The sequence below is a fragment of the Aquarana catesbeiana genome, linkage group LG01, assembly GCF_042186555.1.
Source record: "Aquarana catesbeiana isolate 2022-GZ linkage group LG01, ASM4218655v1, whole genome shotgun sequence".
Lineage (NCBI taxonomy): Eukaryota > Metazoa > Chordata > Amphibia > Anura > Ranidae > Aquarana > Aquarana catesbeiana.
Window position 1 is genome coordinate 136,812,770 of NC_133324.1, and position 19,321 is coordinate 136,832,090.

The following is a 19,321-nucleotide window of genomic DNA, read 5'->3' on the forward strand; positions in this document are numbered from 1 at the left end:
AGTCGGGGCTTTATGGCAGAGTGGCCCGACGGAAGCCTCTCCTCAGTGCAAGACACATGAAAGCCCGCATGAAGTTTGCTAAAAAACACCTGAAGGACTCCAAGATGGTGAGAAATAAGATTCTCTGGTCTGATGAGACCAAGATAGAACTTTTTGGCCTTAATTCTAAGTGGTATGTGTGGAGAAAACCAGGCACTGCTCATCACCTGTCCAATACAGTCCCAACAGTGAAGCATGGTGGTGGCAGCATCATGCTGTGGGGGTGTTTTTCAGCTGCAGGGACAGGACAACTGGTTGCAATCAAGGGAAAGATGAATGCGGCCAAGTACAGGGATATCCTGGACGAAAACCTTCTCCAGAGTGCTCAGGACCTCATACTGGGCTGAAGATTTACCTTCCAACAAGACAATGACCCTAAGCACACAGCTAAAATAACGAAGGAGCGGCTTCACAACAACTCCGTGACAGTTCTTGAATGGCCCAGCCAGAGCCCTGACTTAAACCCAATTGAGCATCTCTGGAGAGACCTAAAAATGGCTGTCCACCAACGTTTACCATCCAACCTGACAGAACTGGAGAGGATCTGCAAGGAGGAATGGCAGAGGATCCCCAAAACCAGGTGTGAAAAACTTGTTGCATCTTTCCCAAAAAGACTCATGGCTGTATTAGATCAATAGGGTTCTTCTACTGAATACTGAGCAAAGGGTCTGAATACTTAGGGCCATGTGATATTTCAGTTTTTCTTTTTTAATAAATCTGCAAAAATGTCAACAATTCTGTGTTTTTCTGTCAATATGGGGTGCTGTGTGTACATCAATGAGGAAAAAAAAAAAAGAACTTAAAAGATTTTAGCAAATGGCTGCAATATAACAGAGTGAAAAATGTAAGGGGGTCTGAATACTTTCCGTCCCCACTGTATACACTGCAAGGATCTTACCTTCTGAAGAAATGCATGATTGCCTTGCCATATCTTTACAAAAACAAACTGCTTAATGAGAGGGCCTTCCTTCATTATCAGCATATAACAAATCTCAGTGTAATAGGAAGGGAGCATCATCTGGTTTCCAGCAGCGGATAACTCTTTGCAGGAGAGGACAGACAGCGGCTGGGAAGTTCCTGGGAATTGACGTCACCCATAGACTTACTATGAGGCTTCTGTAGTCTGCTGCCTCTCCTGCACACTCCTACATAGTGAAGCTGCCGCTGACAGTTGATGCAGGGACTGGACCAGATTGGCTGCAGAAGTGCAATGATTTTTGCTTTACAGGGTTAAATAGATTAGTTTTAGCATGTGGCAGAGAGCGCACTTAGCGTTAGTTTTGCCTGAACTTCCACTTTAAAATTAGAAAAGATGGCCTGTCAGCAGCCAGCAAGGACATGATGATCTGTCAGCTGGAATTTAAAGGGTCTGTTTTCGATAAATAAAACTTTTGAAGAAACCCATAGACATTAGATCATATGTATTCTTTTGAAGAACCAGCGATTTTGAGCTTTCACCGACAATAGAAAACAGCAAATATTGTATCAGTTGGCATACTGCCTACCTGGCTCCTGGGACAGTGGCAGACATATTGGTTGTACATTATGGTGCCCCATGGACAAATGGGTCCTTTAATAAAACCAATCTGACAAAAAACAAACAGCATCCAGTATTCCCCTTTGCACAGGTACTAGGCATTAGTAAATGTGCTTACAAGAATTTGAAGGATGTGACCCTTTGGATGTCATTTATTTATGTGGACTGGATTAGCAAGGATCTTGGTGCAAACATGTCTACTGTTAACTTTAAAATTTTAAACTACGTGAGCTGCGGAAGGCTTTACCATACAAAGAAGGTGGCTACTTCCGCAACAGAAAGTATGATGTATGCAGTTGTGTTTTTTTATTCAATATTGCACTTTAAATTAATGTAGCTTGTGCCCATATTGGCGTTAATAAATTTCGTAATTTTATTAGAACCAAATTCTGACCTAGACTTTCTGTTGCAGAAGTAGCCACCTTTTTGATCCTGGTAGTAATACTTGGATCCTTCTTTGTATGCTTAGTTCCTTTAGCTACAGCAACAGTACCATACTTAGGTATACAGTATCAAGGTGTTTACAATTCAATAACCACTGTTGGTTTTTGGCTCAGCAGGATTAGTTATTCTTTTTTGTTGTTTAGGAAGGCTTTACCACCCCTTCATGACCAGGGCATTTTTTGCTATGCAGCACTGTGCTATTTTAACTGGTAATTGCGCAGTCATGCAACACTCTACACAAAAGAAATCTTTTTTTCCCCCCCCACACAAATAGTACTTTTTGGTGGCATTTGATTCACCACTGGGGTTTTTTTTTTTTTTTTATATATAAAAATGAAAAAAAGGGCCGAAAACTTTGAAAAAACAAAAAAAAAAAAAACAAAACAAACACGTTATTATTGACTTTGTCATAAAACATATCCAATTAAATCAACTTTTTCTGTTACAGTTCTCTGATATAAACAAAAAAATACCAAGTGTATATTAATTGGTTTGTGTGAAAGTTATAGCGTCTACAAAACTATGGCATGTATGTATGTATGTATGTATGTATGTATGTATGTACGTACGTATGTACGCACCGGGGCAGATTGCCCGCTCCCCACCCCCTGTTGGTTTAAAAAAAACAAACACATTTATCGGTGTATAACACGCAGGCACGGTTTACCCTCCGTTTTCAGGGAGAAAAAGTGTGTGTTAGATGCCAATAAAAAAAAAAAAAAATGTATTTACCTGTAAATACCGTCACCAGTACAGCACATCATCATCATATGACTGATGTGGCAGTGATCAGGGACACTCACTGGTAACAGTATAAAAAAAAAAATAATATTCATTTTTCATTATTGTTTTCAATTACGATGTTTTTATTTTACATCCTGTTACCAGAGTAGTTCAGTGTCACCATAGTAACACTGTACCACTTTGGGGGGGGGTTCATGCATTATACCAGTGGCGGCTGGTGCTCAAAATTTTTTTGGGTGGCGCAAACAAACTGAAAAATTATAAAAAAAAAAAAATCCTCAATTGCAGCCTCACTGAGCCCATCATATGCAGCCTCTCTGTGTGCCCATCACATTGCTCACCATCTGACCAGCCCACACTCCGTCCTGGTGGTGGGAGGCAGCGGCGAACTGTGGGAAATGCAGCAGGTGACAGCGGCGAGCTCCTGTGTCCTCCATGGCTGTCTGTCCATCCAATCGGGGCGCATGTTGTTGGCCTTCAGCCAATCAGGTGACGGGTATTAGATCCGCGCCTCCTGATTGGCTGAGAGGCAGTTCAGTGTTAGCAAAGCAAATATTCATTTGCTTTGCTAACCCACCTGGGTGAACTGCAAGCCCAATGCTCTGCGCTCGCAGTTCACCTTTTTTGAAGCCTATTAGAGCCTATGGCTCTAATCAGGTGCTTAAAAAATAAATAAATAAAAAAATAAATAAAACACCCCCGCCGCTGGAATTCAGGCACCCGGCATCTGAAAAGGGGCCCGAAGCCTGAATAGGGGGTGGTTACAGCGGCCATGGATAGATTTGTGCAATGCATGAATCTATCCATTTTACACAGACGGGGCGGCTGGAGAGAGGGGGCGGCGCCCGTGCACCCTTAATGGATGCACCGCCACTGCATTATACCATTTTCTTGTTCCATTTCCCTTGGATTTACTTTCAACTATGTAGTACAAGGGCCCGTCTGATTGCATACAAACTGAAAGCGTTTAGGTCTGACCTCATATTATATGGTTATATCTGGGAGGATAAGATTGACAATGACTTATGTATCATCCTGACACAAGGGACAGCAGTATAGGTGCTGGAGGGGGGTCCTAAAACTTTTCTTTTGTTCGGTGGGCCTCTGCAATCTGTCTGCCACTCTCCTGGTATTTAACTCTGTGTTCCAACATCAGAAGCCACAAAACCACCATCAACTGGCTGTAGGTACCTTACATGTGACATGACATAATAAACAAACAAACAGTGTATGATTGCATGAGAACTGGAAACAAAGCCTAAATTTGAAGAATTTGACGAAAAGAACTGGCTGGTTTCACTGAAAGAAAGAGAACGACCAAAGTATTACAGATGTCACATCCGTATGGATAGATGTACAGAAGCATGCAAGTGATAACTCCCTCAGTTATTGTGAAGCAATACACTATATATTCCCATGGGTAATAAGTTTAAAAGGCTAAAAACAAAACCTATGTGGTTCACGGCTAAAAGTTAAAGAAGCTATAAACAATAAGAAAAGAGCTTTTAAAAAATATAAAAATGAAGGAACACTAGTGTCATTTAAATGCTACAAAGAATTTAACAGAATATGTAAAAAGGAAATCAAGGATGTAAAAATTCAAAACGAATGACAGATTACAAAAGATAGTAGGACAAACCCCAAAAAATTCTTCAAATACCGGTATATTAATAGTAAAAAGGTCAGGTCTGAGCATGTAGGCTCTTTACAAAATAATCTGGGACCGGGTGACTGGGGACAAAGAGAAGGCAAATTTATTAAATACTTTCTTCAGCTCTGTGTATACAAAGGAGCATGGGGGAGCTCATGTCCATAATGGGGGTGGTATTGACACAGCCCCGAATGATATACAATGGCTCAAAAGGGATATGGTCCAGAAATATTTAGACAGAATAAAAGGTGGATAAAGCACTTGGACCTGTTGACATCCACTCACGGATCCCAAAAAGAATTGAGCTCTGTAGTTTCAAAGCCATTGTATCCAATTTTTAGGGACTCATTAATGACGGGAATAGTACCACTGGATTGGCGCAGGGCGAACGTGGTGCCTATATTTAAAAAAGGAATCAAAGTCTTTACCAAGTAACTATAGACCTGTTAGTTTAACTTCTATAGTCGGGAAGATACTGGAGCATTTAATAAAAGACCACATAGATGAGTTCTTGCTGGAAAAAAACATTTTAAGCAACAGACAGCATGGGTTCATGAAAGACAGAAGTTGAGAGGCAAACCTGATTTCTTTTTATGAAGAGGTAAGTAAAACCTTGGACAAAGGGGTGGCTGTGGACGTGGTATACTTGGATTTTGCAAAAGCGGTCGACACAGTTCCCCACACATGGTGTCATGCAGATGACACCAAGCTATGCAGTGGAATAATGTCCTTACAGGATGTCTCCAATTTACAAGCCGACCTCAATGCTCTGTCTAATTGGGCGACTATGTGGCAGATGAGGTTTAATGTTGAGAAATGTAAAGTTATGCACTTGGGGGCTAAGAATATGCATGCATCATACATGCTAGGGGGAGTACAACTGGGGGAATCCGTGGAGAAGGATCTGGGGGTTTTGGTAGATCATAAGCTCAATAATAGCAGAAGAAAGTGCAGAGAAGGGCAACCAAACTGATAAGAGGCATGGAGGAGCTCAGCTATGAGGAAAGATTAGAGGAACTGAACTTATTCACTCTTGAGAAGAGGAGAATAAGGGGGCATATGATCAACATGTTCAAATATATAAGGGGTCCATATAGTGAACTTGGTGTTGAGTTATTCTCTTTACGGTCAACCCAGAGGACAAGGGGGCACTCTTTACGTCTAGAGGAAAAGAGATTTCATCTCCAAATACGCAAAGATGTCTTCACAGTAAGAGCTGTGAAAATGTGGAATAGACTCCCGCCAGAGGTGGTTTTGCCCAGCTCAGTAGATTGCTTTAAGAAAGGCCTGGATGCTTTCCTAAATGTACATAATATAACTGGGTACTAACATTTATAGGTAAAGTTGATCCAGGGAAACTCTGATTGCCTCTTGGGGGATCAGGAAGGAATTTTTTCCCCTGCTGTAGCAAATTGGAGCATGCTCTGCTGGGGTTTTTTGCCTTCCTCTGGATCAACATAGGGTATAAAATTGGGTATATTGGATTGTAAAATATTTTTTATTTTATTTATTTATTGTTTTTAAGGTTGAACTGGGTGGACTTGTGCCCTTTTTCATCCTGACTGACTATGTAACACTAATGCAGGGCCAAAAGTGGCTTTATTTTGATTACAGGCTTGTTAAGACTAAGAATTTTCCACTTTAAGCAGATTTTCATTGAAGAAGATGCAGTAGTATTATTTTTCTAGGATTTTTAAACTTGATCATGAACCTCCAGGCCACAACCATATAGTGGTGCAGCATTCCAGAATAACTGCATACTATTGATGGATGGGACACTAAAAATGTAGGTGGAAATCCAAAGTAGAGAGACAAATGCTGGTACAAGAGAAAGTAGTAAGGCTGTGTTCATATATAGTTCGGTGTGGTTTCCATTCAGTGGTTTAGGTGCGAATTTGACATTTAAATCCCACCTAAACCAGACTGAAAAACGCACAGGACACCCCTTTTTATTTATTTTTTTTTATTCGCACCACAACCAGCCCGCATATATGTGAACAAGCACCATTGAAAGCCGATCTGGTTCACGTTATGCTAATTGGATGTGGTTCAAAACACATCTGATTTGCATATATGTGAACAGAGAGCCTCAGGCTATCATTTATGAATCTGACAAAAAAAAAAAAAAAAAGTTGGCAACAATTAATAGGACTTAAAGCCTAACTCCAGCTTTCTACAAATTTTAAAAAATAATTTTATTTGGACCGAACGCGTCCAAACCATATGCAGCATCAGCTACATCCAGTAACTGTTCTGTTACATTAAATGTGTTCTAGCAGCAGCATGGGGATTTCCCATCTGGCTCCCGGAACAAAAGCAAGTCAGGCTAAGCACTGCTCAGCTATTGAGAGGAAGCTTTGTATTTTCTGAATACATAAAAGACTTCCTCTGATTGGCGGAGGTGAATGGAAGACGCCACAATCTCCACCTCAGCCAATCAGAGGAAGTCTTATACTCCTTCAGAAAATACAAAGCTTCCTATGAATAACTAAGCAGTGTTCAGGCCGACTCGATTTTGTTCCAGGAGTCGGAGTGGGATGGGCACTTGGGCAGTCCCAGTCCCACTGCTGAACAGAGCGCTGTATACTGTATGTAGTGGATTTAAAGTGACACAAAGCTGGAGTTTCGTTTGAAAACTAGGCGTCAACAAGATCTAAACATTTCACCACCTCTGAGATTTAGTAACTTCACCCCATCATCCCACTAACCAATGAGGTGGCCATACAGGTCACTAAAAGGTCCCATTGGATAGTGGTACATCAGGGAACGCAACAAAGCATATATTTAAAAAGGTGCTGCGCAAATAAATTGTCCTTAAATAATATATCAAGATTGAGCGGACGTAGACAGGAGATGGGGACACCAGTGGATAATCAAAACGCCAGGGGTTGAATCAAAGGTGACTAATATCCCTTCACCATACATAGATGGCCCCTCACCTGCAACCTTCGACCTGAAACAGGTCACACAGCGTAACCAGACAAGCTGATCCAGGCAATAATGACTCCGTTCTTAGAATCCAACTCCCCCTCACGTCAGATAACTCAGGTGTTGCATATGCAAATGAAACATACAGAATATAGTGCTCTCTGTACAAACTTTATTCAAAAAAATGGTAATTGAAGTGCACTCACATATACCGGCACTCAGGTCCGAGTGCCGGCTAACTGGCGTGTGATCGTAGACACAGGCTGACAGCCGCGGGTGACGTCATGCGCTACCTGGCCCCCGTACGCGTTACGTCCGTAGGCGGGACTTCATCAGCGTGGGGCGGGGTACGCAACGACGGCCCGCAATGTTTATATATAATGTCATGGTAACAGGTGCACCAATCGCAGTGCTAGTGCGGATTCCCCGGGAGACGCGATCCAGCACGTCACTCGGGCTGCACTCACAGACCATCACCAGTAAAATACAAGGTTTACAGCCCTTAACCGCTCCAAGAAAGAGAGATGAGAAACCAAATATATAAATATAATTCCTCACATCAGATAAATAAACACTCCTAAGGTTATGAAGGGATTGGAGCCTGAGGGTGACTCTGAACAAGACCTCTTTAGAAAAGGGAAAAGGGGGAGGAGGCATTAGTTAATTGTCCCTTGTATAAAGGGAGAGGAAATGCCAATGCTACTAAAATTGCATAAAATCGCATACAGAAAATTCATAAAAATAAAATTAAAAATATCTGACAGTCAGACCGCGGGTATCATCTGTGTACGATCACATTTACATAATAGAAAAGTCATATTTAATTTTAATAAAACCAAAAAATGGTAAAAAAAAGTAAAAAATATAAAAAAAAAAAAAAAAAAAATAAAAAATAAAATTAAATAGAAAATGAAATTAAAAATGAAAATCATCTGTTAGAAATAAAACAATTTAAATCAAAATCTACGTTCATTCCCGCTGGAGATAAAACTTTAGTCTCGTAGATCCAGAAGGATTCTCTACGGCTGAGTTGCCTGATGTAATGGCCACCTCTCCAGTGGCGAGGAACTTTTTCTATCCCCCAGAACTTGAGGCATTTAGGGTCTCTGTTGTGACAGAGGCGAAAATGCCTAGACACACTATGGGTTTTAACCCCCCGTTTGATGTTACTGATGTGTTCACCAACTCTAACGTGCAGTGCCCTTGAGGTGCGGCCCACATACTGGAGTCCACAATCGCACTCCAGCATGTAGACCACCCCAACCGATGAACATGTAATAAGACCCTCAATTTTATAGCTTTTATGCGTGACACTCGAGACAAACTCTTTTCGCCTTTTAATGTTTTTGCTGGCTTTCCTGCAAGTGGCACATTTGCCACAAGCATAGAAGCCCGACAAAAAACCAAACAGTCTGTTAGTCCCTATTTGTGGTGGGTCTATAACTCCTGGAGCTATCCGATCGCGTAAAGAGGGGGCTTTGCGGTATATAAACCGTGGACGCTCCGGAAGAACAGGCCCCAGGGTACGGTCACCTTTAAGGATAGGCCAATGTCTGGCTATAATTTGTTCGAGTTTTTTATACTGGATATTGTAGTCAAGTATAATGCGATAGCTGGTGGTGCCATCCTCAGTTTGGGTGGTTTTAACCCTATCAGCCACAATAGAATTCCTGTCGGTTAAGAGTACCTTGGCTACTTCTGAGTCTACCATAGTCTGTGTGTAGCCTTTTTCTTTAAACCTATTTGCCAAAATATGTGACTGCGTTAGAAAGTCATCATCGGAGGTACAATTACGACGTAAGCGAATAAATTGGCCTCTTGGAATATTACAGAGCCACGATTTATGGTGACAACTAGTCAAGGGAATATACGCATTCCTATCTGTTGCTTTAAAGTGATTCCTAGTTTGGAAGCCTGTCTCCCCCTTGAAGATTTCAAGGTCCAAAAATGTAATCTGTTGTTTGTTAATCGTCCAAGTTAGCTCAATATTTTTAGTATTTTCATTCAACTTATCCATGAAGACTTGTAAACTGGCTAGGTCACCTTCCCACACCATGATAAGATCATCAATGTACCTTCTATAGCACAATAATTGCGTTGGGGGATCATGAAAAATGGTATTCTCCTCCCAGTGGGCCATGAACAAATTGGCCACACTGGGAGCAAACCTGGCCCCCATGGCTACGCCTCGCGTCTGCAGGAAATAGTCACCATTAAACCAAAAATAATTATTCAGCAGGCAGAATTCCAAACTTTCTAATAAAAAAGAAATGTGGTCATTTGGGAACTCAGTGGTAGCCAGAGCCCATCTAACAGAATCCAAGGCCTGTTTATGATCGATAATAGTATATAAAGACCCGACATCTGCAGTGATCAAAAAGCTAGATGAGGTACAAGGGAGAGTGGAGAGGATCTGAAGGATTTGTTTAGTGTCACGCAGATAAGCTTTGGTTTGGATGACGAGTGGCTGAAGAAAGAAATCTAGGTACTGACCTAGCCTCGACGTGACAGAATCAATTCCGTTCACGATCGGGCGACCAGGTGGATGTTCGGAGTTTTTATGTAATTTGGGCAAAATGTATATAATGGGAGTCCGACAATAGAATGGGTCTAAGTAAGCCGCCTCCTTAGAATTCAAAATGCCCTTATTTTTACCTTTTTCAACTAACAGATGTAAATTGTTTTTAAAGGTCAACATAGGGTCTCCCCTTAGAAGTAGATAGGCGTCCCGGTCATTCAATAGCTTTACCATCTCAGCCTGATAGTAAGCTTTACTGAGCACCACTAATCCGCCCCCTTTGTCCGCTGGGCGGATCACTATATCCTTCCTTTTCTCAAGGGAGGATATACCCCTTTTTATGGCTAGAGAGTCTCTGGCCTTCTTGATTTTGAGTTTATCAAGATCGTGGCAGACCATGTTTTTAAACACCTCCAAATGCCTGTTATCACTGCATAAGGGATTAAAAACAGATCGATTCCGAAGGTTGGAATGCCTGGAAGTGGTATCAACCTGAGGATTGGTCCGTTGTGCTGGATTGGAAAGAAAGTATTTTTTGATATTTAAATTACGGATGTATTTCTGTATACTGATGTAGGCTTGAAATTTGTTTAAGTTACGAATAGGGGCAAACTTCAAACCCCGATCTAACACTAATGTCTCATCAGTAGTGAGAGGGGTACCACTTAGATTGAAAATGCCAGTGCCTAATGGGGCCTTGGCCTTTTCGAATCGTCTACCCCCCCCTACACCCTCTGTGTGTTTTCTTTTTAAACTGCCTTGGCTGTTTCTCAAGTCTGGGGGGCCTCTCCTTTGGTCCTGAGGACTCGCATACCCTGTTGGATCTCTTACCCAAACAGGGGTCTGTGGAGGTCCCCTCCAGGGGGTCCTCTCTTGACCTAAAAAATGGTCCTGATTGTTCATCGGTTGGGGTGGTCTACATGCTGGAGTGCGATTGTGGACTCCAGTATGTGGGCCGCACCTCAAGGGCACTGCACGTTAGAGTTGGTGAACACATCAGTAACATCAAACGGGGGGTTAAAACCCATAGTGTGTCTAGGCATTTTCGCCTCTGTCACAACAGAGACCCTAAATGTCTCAAGTTCTGGGGGATAGAAAAAGTTCCTCGCCACTGGAGAGGTGGCCATTACATCAGGCAACTCAGCCGTAGAGAATCCTTCTGGATCTACGAGACTAAAGTTTTATCTCCAGCGGGAATGAACGTAGATTTTGATTTAAATTGTTTTATTTCTAACAGATGATTTTCATTTTTAATTTCATTTTCTATTTAATTTTATTTTCTTTTCTTTTTTTTTTTTTTTTTATATTTTTTACTTTTTTTACCATTTTTTGGTTTTATTAAAATAAATATGACTTTTCTATTATGTAAATGTGATCGTACACAGATGATACCCGCGGTCTGACTGTCAGATATTTTTAATTTTATTTTTATGAATTTTCTGTATGCGATTTTATGCAATTTTAGTAGCATTGGCATTTCCTCTCCCTTTATACAAGGGACAATTAACTAATGCCTCCTCCCCCTTTTCCCTTTTCTAAAGAGGTCTTGTTCAGAGTCACCCTCAGGCTCCAATCCCTTCATAACCTTAGGAGTGTTTATTTATCTGATGTGAGGAATTATATTTATATATTTGGTTTCTCATCTCTCTTTCTTGGAGCGGTTAAGGGCTGTAAACCTTGTATTTTACTGGTGATGGTCTGTGAGTGCAGCCCGAGTGACGTGCTGGATCGCGTCTCCCGGGGAATCCGCACTAGCACTGCGATTGGTGCACCTGTTACCATGACATTATATATAAACATTGCGGGCCGTCGTTGCGTACCCCGCCCCACGCTGATGAAGTCCCGCCCACGGACGTAACGCGTACGGGGGCCAGGTAGCGCATGACGTCACCCGCGGCTGTCAGCCTGTGTCTACGATCACACGCCAGTTAGCCGGCACTCGGACCTGAGTGCCGGTATATGTGAGTGCACTTCAATTACCATTTTTTTGAATAAAGTTTGTACAGAGAGCACTATATTCTGTATGTTTCATTTGCATATGCAACACCTGAGTTATCTGACGTGAGGGGGAGTTGGATTCTAAGAACGGAGTCATTATTGCCTGGATCAGCTTGTCTGCTTACGTTGTGTGACCTGTTTCAGGTCGAAGGTTGCAGGTGAGGGGTCATCTATGTATGGTGAAGGGATATTAGTCACCTTTGATTCAACCCCTGGCGTTTTGATTATCCACTGGTGTCCCCATCTCCTGTCTACGTCCGCTCAATCTTGATATATTATTTAAGGACAATTTATTTGCGCAGCACCTTTTTAAATATATGTTTGCTGAGGTCTTTTGTTGAATTTACCTTTGTGCTTGCTTGCATTTACTCATTGCATTGTCCATTAATGAGTCAGCGCTGAGTTCATTTCTATTGTTTATGATCATTATTTAATTCACGTTTACTTAGCTGCAGACTATGGATGTGTTTTCCTATGTTGAAAATAGAGAAATTATCCTAACTGAAGTCTTTACTAGGGATACAGTTATCCCACAACAAGATGCCCTTGGTTTTGCATTCAGGAAACTGGGTCACTTATTCGAGAAAAAGATTAAGACCTGGTGGGACATTGTGACCTTTGAACAATATTTATGTGCAAATATTGTTCCCAGGCGTCTGAGGTGGGATTTACCACCCAATGATGGGTTAACTGATAATGAGTCCAATGCAGAATGGTGTAATTTCTTTGTTGATAAAAGCTTTGACCTTCTCCGCCTGTTACTCTCACGGAAGCAAAGGAAAAAGAAGCAGCTGGAGAGTCAGATCAAGGAAATTACTGACCGCATTGAAAACTTTAAAGACTCTAGTGAATTCATCCAATTGTCAGGTGAACTCAAAACTAAACTTATGAAATGGGATAAGGAAATTCGTGATAAAAAGAGGAAAAAATTCCTGCGTGATGTCAATGATTTTGAAGGGAAACTTATCTTTAAATGGCAAACCCAGGATCCAACACCAGTGAGTGGCCCAGAGAGGACAGTAGGGAGTGCCCCATTATCAGGAGCAGCTATGCCCTCTCAGGAGTATTCCAATTATGAGGCACCTATACCCATTTCACAACAATCCCAAAGTGTACCGACTGTACGAGATACATCTAGAGGGAGAGGATATGGCCCTCCCAGAACCAACAAACGTGGCCGTGGGAAGAGAAACCATCATCCTTACCCAGTCCCATTGACAACCAATTATGATTATCGTCCCCCCCAATCAGAAAATTATACTTGGCAAACAGTACCATCTAGGGGAAGAGGTAGGCCTCGAGGAAGAGGTAACCCTATGCATAGAGGTGCGCCAGTGTACACTTCCAACAATTTTGCCCCCTTACAAAATCTCCAGGAGGATCAGCAATTTAATCAGGACCATTTTTTAGGTCAAGAGAGGACCCCCTGGAGGGGACCTCCACAGACCCCTGTTTGGGTAAGAGATCCAACAGGGTATGCGAGTCCTCAGGACCAAAGGAGAGGCCCCCCAGACTTGAGAAACAGCCAAGGCAGTTTAAAAAGAAAACACACAGAGGGTGTAGGGGGGGGTAGACGATTCGAAAAGGCCAAGGCCCCATTAGGCACTGGCATTTTCAATCTAAGTGGTACCCCTCTCACTACTGATGAGACATTAGTGTTAGATCGGGGTTTGAAGTTTGCCCCTATTCGTAACTTAAACAAATTTCAAGCCTACATCAGTATACAGAAATACATCCGTAATTTAAATATCAAAAAATACTTTCTTTCCAATCCAGCACAACGGACCAATCCTCAGGTTGATACCACTTCCAGGCATTCCAACCTTCGGAATCGATCTGTTTTTAATCCCTTATGCAGTGATAACAGGCATTTGGAGGTGTTTAAAAACATGGTCTGCCACGATCTTGATAAACTCAAAATCAAGAAGGCCAGAGACTCTCTAGCCATAAAAAGGGGTATATCCTCCCTTGAGAAAAGGAAGGATATAGTGATCCGCCCAGCGGACAAAGGGGGCGGATTAGTGGTGCTCAGTAAAGCTTACTATCAGGCTGAGATGGTAAAGCTATTGAATGACCGGGACACCTATCTACTTCTAAGGGGAGACCCTATGTTGACCTTTAAAAACAATTTACATCTGTTAGTTGAAAAAGGTAAAAATAAGGGCATTTTGAATTCTAAGGAGGCGGCTTACTTAGACCCATTCTATTGTCGGACTCCCATTATATACATTTTGCCCAAATTACATAAAAACTCCGAACATCCACCTGGTCGCCCGATCGTGAACGGAATTGATTCTGTCACGTCGAGGCTAGGTCAGTACCTAGATTTCTTTCTTCAGCCACTCGTCATCCAAACCAAAGCTTATCTGCGTGACACTAAACAAATCCTTCAGATCCTCTCCACTCTCCCTTGTACCTCATCTAGCTTTTTGATCACTGCAGATGTCGGGTCTTTATATACTATTATCGATCATAAACAGGCCTTGGATTCTGTTAGATGGGCTCTGGCTACCACTGAGTTCCCAAATGACCACATTTCTTTTTTATTAGAAAGTTTGGAATTCTGCCTGCTGAATAATTATTTTTGGTTTAATGGTGACTATTTCCTGCAGACGCGAGGCGTAGCCATGGGGGCCAGGTTTGCTCCCAGTGTGGCCAATTTGTTCATGGCCCACTGGGAGGAGAATACCATTTTTCATGATCCCCCAACGCAATTATTGTGCTATAGAAGGTACATTGATGATCTTATCATGGTGTGGGAAGGTGACCTAGCCAGTTTACAAGTCTTCATGGATAAGTTGAATGAAAATACTAAAAATATTGAGCTAACTTGGACGATTAACAAACAACAGATTACATTTTTGGACCTTGAAATCTTCAAGGGGGAGACAGGCTTCCAAACTAGGAATCACTTTAAAGCAACAGATAGGAATGCGTATATTCCCTTGACTAGTTGTCACCATAAATCGTGGCTCTGTAATATTCCAAGAGGCCAATTTATTCGCTTACGTCGTAATTGTACCTCCGATGATGACTTTCTAACGCAGTCACATATTTTGGCAAATAGGTTTAAAGAAAAAGGCTACACACAGACTATGGTAGACTCAGAAGTAGCCAAGGTACTCTTAACCGACAGGAATTCTATTGTGGCTGATAGGGTTAAAACCACCCAAACTGAGGATGGCACCACCAGCTATCGCATTATACTTGACTACAATATCCAGTATAAAAAACTCGAACAAATTATAGCCAGACATTGGCCTATCCTTAAAGGTGACCGTACCCTGGGGCCTGTTCTTCCGGAGCGTCCACGGTTTATATACCGCAAAGCCCCCTCTTTACGTGATCGGATAGCTCCAGGAGTTATAGACCCACCACAAATAGGGACTAACAGACTGTTTGGTTTTTTGTCGGGCTTCTATGCTTGTGGCAAATGTGCCACTTGCAGGAAAGACAGCAAAAACATTAAAAGGCGAAAAGAGTTTGTCTCGAGTGTCACGCATAAAAGCTATAAAATTGAGGGTCTTATTACATGTTCATCGGTTGGGGTGGTCTACATGCTGGAGTGCGATTGTGGACTCCAGTATGTGGGCCGCACCTCAAGGGCACTGCACGTTAGAGTTGGTGAACACATCAGTAACATCAAACGGGGGGTTAAAACCCATAGTGTGTCTAGGCATTTTCGCCTCTGTCACAACAGAGACCCTAAATGCCTCAAGTTCTGGGGGATAGAAAAAGTTCCTCGCCACTGGAGAGGTGGCCATTACATCAGGCAACTCAGCCGTAGAGAATCCTTCTGGATCTACGAGACTAAAGTTTTATCTCCAGCGGGAATGAACGTAGATTTTGATTTAAATTGTTTTATTTCTAACAGATGATTTTCATTTTTAATTTCATTTTCCATTTAATTTTCTTTTCTTTTTTTTTTATTTTTTATATTTTTTACCATTTTTTGGTTTTATTAAAATAAATATGACTTTTCTATTATGTAAATGTGATCGTACACAGATGATACCCGCGGTCTGACTGTCAGATATTTTTAATTTTATTTTTATGAATTTTCTGTATGCGATTTTATGCAATTTTAGTAGCATTGGCATTTCCTCTCCCTTTATACAAGGGACAATTAACTAATGCCTCCTCCCCCTTTTCCCTTTTCTAAAGAGGTCTTGTTCAGAGTCACCCTCAGGCTCCAATCCCTTCATAACCTTAGGAGTGTTTATTTATCTGATGTGAGGAATTATATTTATATATTTGGTTTCTCATCTCTCTTTCTTGGAGCGGTTAAGGGCTGTAAACCTTGTATTTTACTGGTGATGGTCTGTGAGTGCAGCCCGAGTGACGTGCTGGATCGCGTCTCCCGGGGAATCCGCACTAGCACTGCGATTGGTGCACCTGTTACCATGACATTATATATAAACATTGCGGGCCGTCGTTGCGTACCCCGCCCCACGCTGATGAAGTCCCGCCCACGGACGTAACGCGTACGGGGGCCAGGTAGCGCATGACGTCACCCGCGGCTGTCAGCCTGTGTCTACGATCACACGCCAGTTAGCCGGCACTCGGACCTGAGTGCCGGTATATGTGAGTGCACTTCAATTACCATTTTTTTGAATAAAGTTTGTACAGAGAGCACTATATTCTGTATGTTTCATTTGCATATGCAACACCTGAGTTATCTGACATGAGGGGGAGTTGGATTCTAAGAACGGAGTCATTATTGCCTGGATCAGCTTGTCTGCTTACGCTGTGTGACCTGTTTCAGGTCGAAGGTTGCAGGTGAGGGGCCATCTATGTATGGTGAAGGGATATTAGTCACCTTTGATTCAACCCCTGGCGTTTTGATTATCCACTGGTGTCCCCATCTCCTGTCTACGTCCGCTCAATCTTGATATATTATTTAAGGACAATTTATTTGCGCAGCACCTTTTTAAATATATGTTTGCTGAGGTCTTTTGTTGAATTTACCTTTGTGCTTGCTTGCATTTACTCATTGCATTGTCCATTAATGAGTCAGCGCTGAGTTCATTTCTATTGTTTAGAACGCAACAAAGCACAAATGAAGTTGAGGCATGGCTATGTTCTGCTTCAGGAAAACCAGTAATATACAAGTGAAAATTAAGAAACAAAAGTGAACATGAAAAAACCTTTAACAGATACAGAGCACTGAACAGAATAGGAAAGGTCTGCTATGAGGCACGTCAGGAGCAAATAAAAGTGTAATGTGGGAAAATACAGTGCAGCCAAAAGACAGTCCAGTATTGTATAATTCGAATTAAAAGAACATACCTGGTTATGGTTATCAAATATTTCCTGCCAAACCATGTAACCCTTCCCCAATTTGGACATCATGCCAAGAATTCTGGAGAAGAAAGACAGAGAGAAGTAAATAGAGGACACACACTAGAACACGAAATCAAAACTACTGAAATGACAGCTCAGGACCTCGATATCAATATCTGTGACATACAGACACAAGGTGCTGCCTTACCAGTTCAAAAACCTACACAAGGTGTTCCACACAAATTTCCTAAAACTAAAACTAATCACTTAAAAATACACACATACACACACATATATACACATACACACAGTTTTTCACAAAAGTGAGTACATCCCTCACATTTTTGTAAACATATTATATATCTTTTCATGTGACAACACTGAAGAAATGAAACTTTGCTACAATGTAAAAGTAGTGAGTGTACAGCTTGTATAACAGTGTAAATTTGCTGTCCCCTCAAAATAACAACACACAGTGGTCATCTTGGAGGTGTGTTTGGGGTTGTTATGTTGGAATACCGCCCTGCGGCCCAGTCTCCAAGGGGAGAGGATCATGCTCGGCTTGAGTATGTCACAGTACATGTTGGCATTCTTGGTTTCCTCAATGAACTGTAGCACCCCAGTGCCGGCAGCACTCATGCAGCCCCAGACTATGACACTCCCACCACCATGCTTGACTGTAGTCAAGACACACTTGTCTTTGTACTCCTCACCTAGTTGCCGCCACACACGCTTGACACCATCTGAACAAAAATAAGTTTATCTTGGTCTCATCAGACCACAGGACATGGTTCCAGTAATCCATGTCCTTAGTCTGCTTGTCTTCAGCAAACTGTTTGTGGGCTTTCTTGTGCATCATCTTTAGAAGAGGCTTTCTTTCTGGGATGACAGCCATGCAGACCAATTTGATGCAGTGTGCAGCATATGGTCTGAGCACTGACAGGCTGACCCCCCCACCCCTTCAACCTCTACAGCAATGCTGGCAGCACTCATACATCTATTTCCCAAAGACAACCTCTGGGTATGACGCTGAGCACGTTCACTCAAATTCTTTGGTTGATCATGGTGGGGCCTGTTCTAGTGGAACCTGTCCTTTTAAACCGCTGTATGGTCTTGTCCACCATGCTGCAGCTCAGTTTCAGGGTCTCAGCAAACTTCTTATAGCCCTAGGCCAACTTTATGTAGAGCAACAATTCTTTTTTTCAGATCCTCAGAGAGTTCTTTGCCATGAGGTGCCATGTTGTATCTCCAGTGACCAGTGTGAGAGATAGAGTGAGAGCAATAACACCAAATTTAACACACCTGAGACTTTGTAAACCGAACGAGTCACATGACACCGGGGAGGGAAAATGGCTAATTGGGTCCAATTTGGTCATTTTCACTTAGGGGTGTACTCACTTTTGTTGTCAGCGGTTTAGACAATAATGGCTGTGTTTTGAGTTATTTTGAGGGGACAGCAAATTTACACTGTTATACATTGTAGCAAAGTGTCATTTCTTCAGTGTTGTCAAATGAAAATATATAATAAAATAGTAAATTATTTACAAAAATGTGAGGGGTGCACTTTTGTGAGATGCTGCAAAATGTTATATATATATATATATATATATATATATATATATATATATATATATATATATATATATATATATATATATATATATATACACATACATACATACATATATATATTTCCAACTTGTTCCATCTGGGTTTCAGTTCAGTATACAATGGCTTGTTATCTGTTTATGTACTTCCTGTTTGGTGCCAGACAAAAGTTCTTATATAACCCGGCTGTCTCTTGTTCATATCAGTAAGCCAGTCTAATTTATGCAAAAGCATGGCCTTTCGCAGCCCCAGGGATTGCTACGGGTTCCATCTCCTAGATATGTAATCACAGACACTGGTTACCTTATTAGCTATCTGTAAGGGGGGCATTCCATCTCCTGACCACCAATGTTCAGAAGCATTCTTCCCACCGATCACCACATTAATGTGCTAGAAGCTGTAGAGTAAGGATGAGCTCAGGCATGTTCGCAAACAGAACGTGCAGAGCCCGCCAGGAAGTCGGCACTGCTGAGCGCTAATCACAAGCAGTGAGACATTGTCCCAATGCGCGGCTGCAGACATCGGGCAATGTCTCATTGCCTGTGATTAACGCTGTACAGTGCTGACTTCC

General features: G+C 41.9%; 1 protein-coding gene across 1 annotated transcript in view; it reads right to left on the reverse strand.

Moving 5' to 3' along the window:
- The window catches only part of LOC141134725 (beta-hexosaminidase subunit beta-like), a 95,368-nt gene that overhangs the window by 27,715 nt on the left and 48,332 nt on the right, over nucleotides 1-19,321 (reverse strand). Inside the window, exon 10 of the mRNA XM_073624166.1 lies at nucleotides 17,149-17,221. Within this exon, the coding sequence (XP_073480267.1) occupies nucleotides 17,149-17,221 (73 nt within the window). The remainder of the gene's footprint in view (nucleotides 1-17,148; nucleotides 17,222-19,321) is intronic.